The sequence below is a fragment of the Agelaius phoeniceus genome, chromosome 3 (genome assembly GCF_051311805.1).
Source record: "Agelaius phoeniceus isolate bAgePho1 chromosome 3, bAgePho1.hap1, whole genome shotgun sequence".
Classification (NCBI taxonomy): domain Eukaryota; kingdom Metazoa; phylum Chordata; class Aves; order Passeriformes; family Icteridae; genus Agelaius; species Agelaius phoeniceus.
Window position 1 is genome coordinate 98511566 of NC_135267.1, and position 10889 is coordinate 98522454.

The following is a 10889-nucleotide window of genomic DNA, read 5'->3' on the forward strand; positions in this document are numbered from 1 at the left end:
TTTGCACAATGATTTTGCTCTGTGCATGTCAGCCATTACTTGTTAGCTGTGACACAGACACTGACAAATCTCTATTAATTTGATTTATAACTTGGTGTAATCACTGAAAATTGACATAACTTCACTCTTAACATTTTGTTGAACAAATTTAAGTACTTTAAGACATTCCTGGCAGTGTGCATGGCTCCTTTCCCTGTTTCCCTGTGTTGCAAAAGGTGAAGCTCAGAGCAGAGCTTTACTCATGTTAATTTAAAGTTATTTCTGAGCATCTGAAAATACTGCAGCTCTCTAAACTATGCTTTATTTGTTTCCTCAGGAACATCACGTGTCCACTGAGAACTTGGAGCATGGCTATGAGCAACACCAGTGACTCTGTGGTCCTGAGCAATGGCAGCATCTTGTCAAATGCTGCTGGCCCAGGGGTTGTTGCAGCTAATGACAGAGACATCACGGTCCAACAACTCCCATCCAAGGAAACACCAAGATCAAAACCAAGTCCAAATGGCTGCCTGCAACTAAATGGTACAATCAGACCATCCTTTCTGCCTTTAGACAACCAAAGAACTCAGCAGATGTTGTCGCAATGCTGCCACCCTTGTCCATACCATCATTCTTTAAATAGCCATAATAGCAAGCAAGAATGTCATTCAGTGGTTGGCAGCTCAGCATCATCTCCTATGACCTCGTGCTGTATGCAGCCACACACTGAGTACTCAGCCTCTATTTGCCAAAAACACACCCCTGTCTATCACCCTGCCTGCTGTCTTCAGCCCTCCCCATCCTTCTGCCTTCACCATCAGTGGCCTGACCATTTCCAGCATCAGCCTGTGCAGCAACACCTAGCCAGGATAAGGTAAGCAGGTTGCATTATTTCTTAGTTCTCAGCATGGATAATCTTTCCCTGAACTATTTTGTTTTCTTACCGAAGTAGGAGATCTGAAAGGAAGATGAACCAAATTTCTTTCCCAGTGATTTTACAGATCAATTTTCAATGCATTACCAAGTCATTATTTCCAGGAGAAACCAAGTCAGGACATTTGTTTTGCTGGGTTCCATGAATATTCCTGAAGTGAAATAGTTCTTTCTTGGGAGAAAAAAAAACACTGGTGTTTTTTTTTTTCTTCTTGGGGATTGTTTGGAAGCTTATTAGCTCTTTCAGAAGATACAGGGTACACCTCTATTGTATAAAACAAACCAGTAGAGATAGCTAGGAATACACTGAAAGATCTGGTATGTCTGCACAGTCTAATCAAAATACATATTTCCTTAAAAAGATGCATTGAAAAATATTTTCAACAATCCTATTCTCAAATGTTCAGGGTGTTTTTTCTTTGTCAGGTCAGCTGGTTCCGTGGGTTGCCCTCATGTCTTTTCAGTGTAGGTTATCTGCTAAACTTCAAAATTGTGCTCAGATTGAGGAATTTGGGATTGCTCTAGGTTTTAGTCCTTTCTGTTCTCTATTTCATAAGAATCTGCCTCTTTGTATTTGTTAGCTTTGGAGTTCCAGAGCTTCAGGGAGCAACAAACACATGAACAATCTTCTACAGCCTCCTGGTCCTGGGCAAAATCAGCCAATCTAAGAAGCAATTTCTAAAAAGCAAATTCCCATTGAAGGAAGACACCTTGAAGCTTTTAAGCAATGTTATTATTTTTTCTGAGTTGCAGTTGGGCTAAAAGGGGTGGATTTTCATGGGAGCATTAAAAATACCCTTCTCCCTGTTATCCAACATCTACACCCATATACAAGAACTTGGAGCTGTAAGTGTTTCTCGGTCAGTTACAATGATTTTGTCATTGTATATGAGCTAATTTTAAACTCCTAAAAATATCAGACGGGGAAAAACATGTAACGTGGAAAAACTCAAAGTGAATAAAGCTTTTTTCCCCTAAGATAAAAGCAGATGAAAATAGGGATGATAACACAGAGCACAAATCAGCGTTCTCCTGCCAGTTATTCCACTTAGAAATGGAAAAAATCTTAGTTGTCAAAACTGCTTATAATCAGACATGTATTTTCCACCCCATTCGTCAAGCAAAGACATTGTATAATTTTGTATGCAAAGGTATGAGGGAAGTTGAACTATTGTAGGATCATCATACTTTTCAAACTGTTGGAATGGTTGCATTGATTTCACTGTTTTTCTCCCTGTGCATCAGGGTTGTTAAACTTCATCTGTATTCCATAGTCATGAGGAAGGGAACAAATGCCATCCATAGTCTGGGTTTCTGGCTTTAGTGTAGAAATAAAAACAGTGAAAATTTCTTCTGGATATGATAAAAAATTGTTTTCAGTCATGCTTCACAGATGCAAAAAATGTTTGAACTGCTCTGATTGGGCTCTTGAGCCAAGACACTGTTTTTTCATCTTCCTTGCCATACCATACACTTCTACAAAAATGTACAGAAATTATGAACAATGATTTATGATAAATGGTTTGTCTTACTGCTAGCAGTCGAAAGATGCAATCCAACCTTTAAAGCACCTATACTTATTTAAGCAGCTCTATCTGTTAGCATACCATGCATATCCCTATCAAATGATTACTGTACTGCTTCCATGCCTTTTCACTCTGTAAACTGCCCATGGCTGCAGTAATGGACAGTGTACACTGATCTGACTATCACTTAGCATGGAACCAAAGACTTATTTTCTCTCTTCATACTCAGCAAGGTGTGTCTAAATACAATAGTCTGTCATTGCATTGTGAAGTTATCACCCAGAAAGGCCACTGTCAATGTAGACATGTGGGAGATGGTAAAAACTGGGAGCAACTGGACGCAGTCTTGCAGGTGGAATGGATGTGCACTGAGGAGGAAGCAAACTGCCTCATTTGAAGCTCCTTAGCAGGGCTGAAAAGGAAGAGGGTGATAAATGTGTATTTATTTTTTACGTGTTCGGGTCACTTCCTGTAAACAGAAGAGTAAGACTTCTGTGATATTTCAATGTGATCATTGTTGCACACTCTTAATTTTATTGCAGTTTGAGCTTATAATCTGCACAGCAGCTTCTCCAGGTATTTTTATTACAAGGTTCATTGGAAATCATCCAGCTTTATGAAATGTGCGTGTTTCAACAGGGTTATTTAAAATGCAGGTTCTTATACTCTACATTAGTTAAATTCAGTATGTAGTCAAACAAGACTTAATTTAGCTTCTTTCTTTAAAAAAATGCATTCAAATATTGTTATAATTTTAAGAAGGGGGAAAAGTTGTGATTAGATACAGGAGGGTGAACACTCTGCAGACTGTATCACCGATGCTTACAGCTCTGGGTAGGTAACCAATTGTTTCAGCACAACAGGCTTTGTCAGGTTTTGAAGCCCAAGGCTTAACATTTGTCAGTGACCTAATATTAAAGGAATGTGGCTCTGGTATATCATTGCAGATTGGAGTGAGTAAAGACTAATTGAAATAATGCCACACTTGTCCTATCCTCTTAAAGCTGGCTGGATCTGGAATTTTGTAGAGGGTTCAGCTTTGAAGTTTAACTAAATTACATGGAAACATCATCTATCCACTGCATCTTGAGAGTCTGGACAACTGTTAATTTTTTTAGGTTGGTGAAAACATTCTGTAGCATAAAAGGAAATATTTTTAGTGGTTGGTGTTTTGCAGGATGATTGTGGTAAAAAATTCTATTGTAAAAATAGGTAAAAGAGGTCAACATTTGGTTGTAATGATTCTGATGTTTTTTAGATGTTTTTCTGAGGTTGGAAGATCTTGAGTAAAGTTTCTTGTGTTGTTTTGTGCACATATTTAAGAAGTAGCTTATATGAACAGGTTCATACTTCCTTTTTTCAGTGGCCATAATATCTTGACCACACAAACACTCCCTGGGAAATTCCAGCCATCTCTCCATATCACAATGCAGTTGTCTTGAGGTTTGATTTGCTCTAACCATTTCTAAATTTACCTGTGTACAAGCATGGCACATTTAATTCTCTTCAGTACTGCTGGATGGTTTTTTTGTTCCTCTATCCTGCCCCTTTGGAGAGCTCATGCTGAAGTATCCGTTTTTGTTGGAATGCACTTATGTATCTCAAGAAACCTGGGGGCTGGGACACCCTGGAAGATATGAGTTACTGCCCCTCCTTTGCTGCGGCTTCTGTAGTCATCAGCAGCCTTCATCAGGGTGGGTAGAAATAGGGGAAACCAAGCAAGTAAAGCTGTGAAAGAAACATGAAAATTGATCCCTAATGACTGGAAGCACTGAGTTGGGAGTCCCTAGGGAAAAGTAAAAATGTGCAGCCCAGTAGCATGCTTAGTGGGATGAAAGGAGGATGAAATAAATAGTGAACAGTTGCATAGTTCTCTAGAAGAACTAAATAGTAGCATTTTTAAAAAGCCAGAAAACTCTTACAATCTTTCCTGGTATTTTTCAAAACCGCTTCTTCATATAGGAATGTATACATATCAGTAGGAGTGGCAGAGGAAGGATGTGCAGAGATCATTTAGGAAGTTGTCTCAGGATTGAGGAAGGCACGTAATAACAATTGTGATATCTCTGGGGCCGAATTGGATTGCTTCCTTCAGACATGTATGGGAAGTTTTTGGTGGGAAAACACCAGTTAAAAGCTACCTGTGTGCCTCTTAATCTTGATGTCAACTCTGCTGGAATCTCTCTGATGATAAAATTTAGAAAGCTTAGGTCTGTGGACTCAGAAATAAAAGGTAGGGCAGAAGAGGTCAGGGAGCTGTGAAGGAACTGCTGGTGCCGCTGCTAAGGAAAATGCTCCAGACTGCCAGTTTATGCAGTGCTTGCACTTTCACAGTATCAATCCAATAAATTCAAACAAGCCCTCTTGGATCAGGGTCAACCTGCTTTGTGTCACCCACTGTTTACTTTTTTAGACTATACTGTTGATGCTTTTGACTACGGCAGACAAGTAAGGAAAACTGTTCTGAAAAGCATCTGAATTATCTGTGGTAAAAAAACAGGCTGAAAGGATATATGGAATGATCTCCCCATGATCATGCAATCATCTCAAGCTGGAACAGGAAAGTAAAATCTGTTTAAAGCCCCACAGAATCCTTACTTTAGATAAAATTTAAGAATTGCTCCTCATCCCCAACCAGCCTACTTTGGAGGTTTTAGCTCCTAAAGCTTAGTTTAAATTGCTGAATTCAAAGCTTTTGCTTGTTAGACCAATTTATATTCTGAAGAAGGCAAAAGACAGCATCAGGAAACTGGTAAAACATTCAGACTTTTTGTACATCTTGCTTTTAGTTTGATTTAAACCTTCTTTTGAAGTGTTTCGGCATTGCAGATTTATGTGATGGTTCTGGGACTCTGGGTTCTGCTCTGTCTCGGCGTTCTGTACCACACACCGTTCAAACAGTATTGCAGACACAAGTGAATACTTACACTTTATTTCATACTTTAAAACAAAGCTCTGTAGAAATGAAAAACCTGTGAAGGGAGGATAGAACACTACAGCTGCCTCTTACCCATTTTAGATTTTTCTTTCTAGTTATTTGGCATAAAGATTAGAACCAGAAAAAAAATAAAATCTCCTCTGATTTTTCAAAAAGCAAGGAAATGTTTGTCAAATACCAATCTTAATAACAAGACTTTGTTATGAAACAGTTCCCTGCTTGATTCCAGGAAAAGGATAATGGTTATCTAGTACATTCTGCATGGCTTGCAGAGCTGATTTTGCATATACACGTGTATAAAATATTTTCAAATAGCCTCAGTTCAGCAACATGAACCGTTCACAAAAATTTTTCCACTGAGCTTTTTTAACAACCTATCCTATTTTGAAAGTTGTTAGCGTCTGCTTTTTTTGATGCATTAAAAGATATTTTAGTTTTCACTTTTTATATGAACTGTATACTAATGTCTTTTGTACAAAATACATGTGCATATAATGATTAAAAAATTAATAAAGGAACCTTTCTGCCTTCCCCTAAAAAGATTAAAAACAGGAATCTTTAAGAAGAAACCTTCAGGTCAGATTTCTGGAAGTGGGATTTCAGAAATGTTTTATCAACCTTTAGCAACTAAAAAGCAAAAGCTGGGACCATCATTTCATTCATTGTTCAGAGTGTTGCAAATCTTTTGGTTCACGTTATAGATCAGGAGTTCCTGAAATAATATAAATTCTTTCTCTGTTCTCATTTAAGCCATTTTTTCTATGCCAGAGCAGGAGTTCTCCTTATTATGAAGCATTAACAACCCAATGGCATACTTGGGATTTTGATGTAGTTGAGAAAAAAGAAAAGGAATGTGAAGCCATCTCATGCATCCATCTGAGTCCATATGTGGGATTCTCTGTTGAGCCCGTGTGGAAAAGTAGGTTTTCCCTGTGACCAAATGAACTGGGTTTTTTTCTTTCTTTGAAATACTTTTTCATGTCAGTCTAATTTAAGCTGTGCTTCTTCATTTTCACACATTTTTATTTTTAGTCTTGCATGATCTCTGAGTGTGATACCTTAAGAGTTTTATTCTGGTTTTATTAATTCATTTACTCTTCCCATGATAAATACTGTGCATTGTTGGCTGTTGAAACAACTTGCTGCACTTTCTGGAACTGAAAGCAAAGAGCTGACACACAGAGAGTAGAATGCAAATAAAAATGCCATTTATAATTTGGTGGCTGATCAAATTAAAAATAGCATGGCTAAGAAAGTATTAAGTGCATTTAAAAAAAAACCTGTCATTTTGAGCTGTCCAGGGGATTTTTGCAGGCTTTGGAATTGTACTAATTAAACATTAGTGTTTGTCTAGACTTCAGGTTGTTTGGAATCAAGCAGTTTTGCCATGGGAAGGTGGTGCTTGGTGCTTTGGTGTAAGTGCAGCTGAGGACCAGCCTGGCTGTATATTGCTGTGTAGATTCTGCTCCTTAGGAAATTCAGGTCCTGTGTGTGCTTGAATTTCCTGTGCCCTGTATCCCTCACCTTTCCCTGAACAACAGAGGAGCTCACTCATAACTAGCAATCTGCTGGGCCTTTGAACTGCTGTCCTTAGAAGATGTAAAGCTGCGGGAAACTCAGCTTTATGGGAGGGGAACCATAAAAAAATGGCTCCTTTCTTTTGTACTAAATTGACTGGAAAACCACCATCAGCTGTGCTCGTTCTGGAAAAGGACTAATTGGCGTGGGGTTTGAGATGACTTTTAAAACTGAGCATTTATATGCACTTAGAAAAAACCCACAACATCCAAAATTATGTCAGTTTGTTGGAATATTTTGATGATGTATAGTTGTTTTCAAGTACTTTTAATTTAGTAGGACGTTGTAGTAAATGTCTTATTCAAATGTGAATAAGACAACACCAGTAAACAAAGAGCAACAGTCTAAACTATGCATGGCCAATGACCTGATTTACATCACTCTTTAAGAGATGGGTTTTGAAAGATTTGCATATTCCTACATAAAAGTTTTGAGTCTTCCTTCTGATGGGGGAAAGTGCATCCTTCTGATGGGGGAAAGTGCATCCTTCTGATGGGGGAAAGTGCAAATTATCAACATCACCTTTAGAAAGCTCTTTATGAGTTATCATCATTATTTCTGTCTCTAACTCCTTCTAAAATCACTTATTCTTCCTCTCTGATAATTTCAATGTTGTCTTCATCTCCTAGTGAATAATAATAGATGTCCACACTTTTAATTGGTCAGTGGTGCTTGAACAGCAAAACAAAACAAAACGCCTAAACACAGTGCAAGAGGGAAATACAGAGGGTACCTGAGCAATTTGGCATTGATTTTGCTACACAAAAATTACAACGAGATTCTACTGAATTCCAAAGAAATCTCTTAAAAACTGGACTATCAATGCAAAATAGAAATGAGGTGGTACCACTGACAGATCAATGGAGGTAAGGGAAGTTACAACTAGAAATCCTGCTGATATTTCAGAGAGCTTAGTCTCACTATTGGCAAATAAGGATTGGTTTGGTTCTTTTCTAGTAAAATCATAAATAGATTTATGTACTGGACTGGAAAAGCTGATTTGCATCACTTCTTCCACTTCTCCCATATTTTCTAGCATGTTAATAGGACCCCTTGCCTCAAAATTCTTATGTTACCTTTCCAGTTTGTAAGATGTTTAGTTTATTCTGTCAAATGGATGAACTTTTGCAAACATTTTACTGAACATGGATTATGTTAAATCTGTTTTATAGTCTGTTTAATCCTAGAGCGCTTTTTGGGGGTTTTAGCTACCATACTGGATGTATTTAGCTCTTAAAGGTTCAGTAAATATTTCCTTTTTTTTGCTTGCTTTTTACTGAGCATACAAAACAAATTTCATGTCAGGAGATCCAAAAGATAATGTTGCATTATATATGTACAAGTTTTCATTAGCACTAGCAAAAGCTAGAGAGCCTTCTTTGTGCAATTACATATTAAATCCTTTTAAATATATTAATTGTGTTGAATAGACATTTGTTTTATATCACTTAAAAGTGATATAAATTACTAAATTCACAGATATTGGAACAGGACTTCAACACTGAAGAGAAATATTTGACTAAATTTAGAACAAAGATCTGAAGTAACAGTATTTTCATTTGCTCCAAGAGATTAAATGATCAGAAAGGTAAAAACTATTGTTTGTCCCCATGGTTAGATGAATAATCTGGAGAAATTTTAAGTGCTTTTAGTCTATCTTTAGAAAAGTTCTCTGGACAAAGAAGGTTTTCTGAGAGCAAAACTGAACTCCCTGGTAGCTTATGATCACAAAGTTTTATATCTATACAGGAAGGAAGACTGAAGCATGTATCAGTGTGATTTATGACACTCCAAGTCTCCCCACTCCAGAGCCAAACTTCCATGTGCTTAATATCAGTCTTTAATACTTATAGGAACATGTACTTCAGCCTGCGTGGACAGATGCCATCATAAAAATAGGCACTCCTGGACATTTTCATTCTTGGTGGTATCATGAGATGGGGGTTTTCTTCTGTGTATGTTGTGATTCCTTGAGTCATGTTAATTTCCTGTTTGTCAGAGAAATCCAAGATGTGGCCATAACCTTGTGTTGCTCCATTCAACTGGGAAGTGTGATAAAAACAGCTTTGAAATAAGGAAGGGACTTTTTTGCCAGTAAAAATGTTGAAAACTACTCTAGTCATCATTTAAATCCCAAAACATATCTATTAATTTCACTGTAATTACCAAGAAAAGAGAAAAGACTAATGGTTTTAGACTTGTGAAAGATCTTGAAATAATATTAGTCTGCTCCAAATTAGTTGTTGGCTTGTTTTCAAATAATGATTCATGGTGGTATTTTACTAAGCTTTTTTTAAATTCTCTTTAATAGATCAGAACTTTTGTTTAATTTGCCAGGCAGTGCTCTACATAGTCCTGCATTCAGTGCTTCAAAAGTTTAAGGAATATGTATATAGCTTCAATTAAACCTTTTGAAGAAGTATATACTTTAAATTGTATTTTAAATTTATAAACTTTGTCATTTAAAGCAGGGAGAATCCACTTGAAGTATGCTTGATGGCAATCTTGTTGATAGTTTTGGAGCAGTGTTTAAAAGTGGCTACAGTCGTTGGAGAAAAGTTTAGGGAAAGAAGAATACAAGAAAAGTGTTTGGAGAGTCCATATTACTTGTCTCCTTCATATGCTCTCAGATTTTCCTACAGAGAAGATGATTTAATTCCTTTTCAAGATAGGTGAACCAAGTAGATGCTATAAAGGAAAAGAGCCAGCTTTCCTAGTGGTTGATAATACTTAGTCAGTTGTAAAGATAAAAGAGGAAAGACATTAGAAGTCAGTATTGCAAAAATGGGTTTCTGAGGAGCCTTTAACTGAAGATTTGTTCAGTAAATCCTGGGCTCATATGTGGATACCATCCCTATAGAGCAGTGAGAAAAAGGAGAGGGAGGAAAAACCCAACAATACCCCCAGCCTTGGAGTTGATTATAATAGGATCATTTCAGTTTCAAATGACCTGTTATAAATTTATAGAAGTTTTAATTTTAGCATATAATGAATTATACAGGGTTAGAATAAATTAGACTATTTCAGTTGGGAGGGACCTGCAAGGATCACCTGACCCATTCAGGGCTGACCCAGTTAAAGCATCTTGTTAAGGGCATTGTCCAAAAGCCTCTTGAACACTGACAGGACTGGGACATCAGCACCTTCCTAAGAAGGTCTGGTTAGGTGTTTGACCACCTTCTAGATAAAGAAGTGTCCAGTCTAAATATCCCCTGGCTCAGCTTTGAACCATTCCTGCATGTCCCAGCACTGGATTCCAGGGAGAAGAGATCACCTCTCCATTTCCCTGCCTCAGGAAGCTGTAGAGAGCAATAAGGTCACTGCTCAGCTTCCTTTTCTCCAAATTAGACAAGTCCAAAGTCCTCAACCCATCTTCTTAGGACATTCCTCACAGCACTGTTACTAAACTTGCAAATGAGAATACATTCAGCTTCTTAATAGGATTGCAGTGACCTTTTCCATCTCTGGTGCCATGATGGAAATATATTTCCCCGTTGTAATCTGGCATGAGCCAGAGTTTTGTCCATGAGAGGTGTCAAAACTCCCTGTTAGTTTTGCAGAGTAGGTTAATAAAGTTTAATATTGATTTTATAGCAGAAAGGGAGTGAGTGAAATGCTGGCTTAGTTAAGGATATAGGGTTTGCTTCACTCCATGGAGTTTTATCCAGTAGGCACACTGTAGGTCAGTAAAGCTTAAATTTCTACGCTGAATTTAAATCAGTAAGAGCAAGAATCGCTCAGACAATTATTTTATTGTTAACACCTTCCTTACAGTTGCTTTCTTCACAGAAAGGCAATCTTATTTGCTCCTATTTGCTGTGAAAGTAGAGCAGATGCTCACTTGGAACTGAAGAGGTAAGTAAGAACACAGCAAGAAAAGCAGATGGGAACTTTTATAAAACTTGATGTCTCAACTGTAAAAATGTGAATTGACA

General features: G+C 37.5%; 1 protein-coding gene across 4 annotated transcripts in view; it reads left to right on the top strand.

Moving 5' to 3' along the window:
* Positions 1-10889, top strand: part of DISP1 (dispatched RND transporter family member 1) — a 39472-nt gene that overhangs the window by 7269 nt on the left and 21314 nt on the right. Inside the window, exons 2-3 of one of the 4 annotated variants that reach the window (XM_077175942.1) lie at positions 317-853; positions 10729-10809. In XM_077175942.1, the coding sequence (XP_077032057.1) occupies positions 348-853; positions 10729-10809 (587 nt within the window). In that variant the 5' untranslated portion in view covers positions 317-347. Of the gene's footprint in view, positions 1-316; positions 854-6200; positions 6296-10728; positions 10810-10889 lie in introns of those variants that run through there. The other 3 variants (XM_077175943.1, XM_077175945.1, XM_077175946.1) reach the window with 3 other exon arrangements.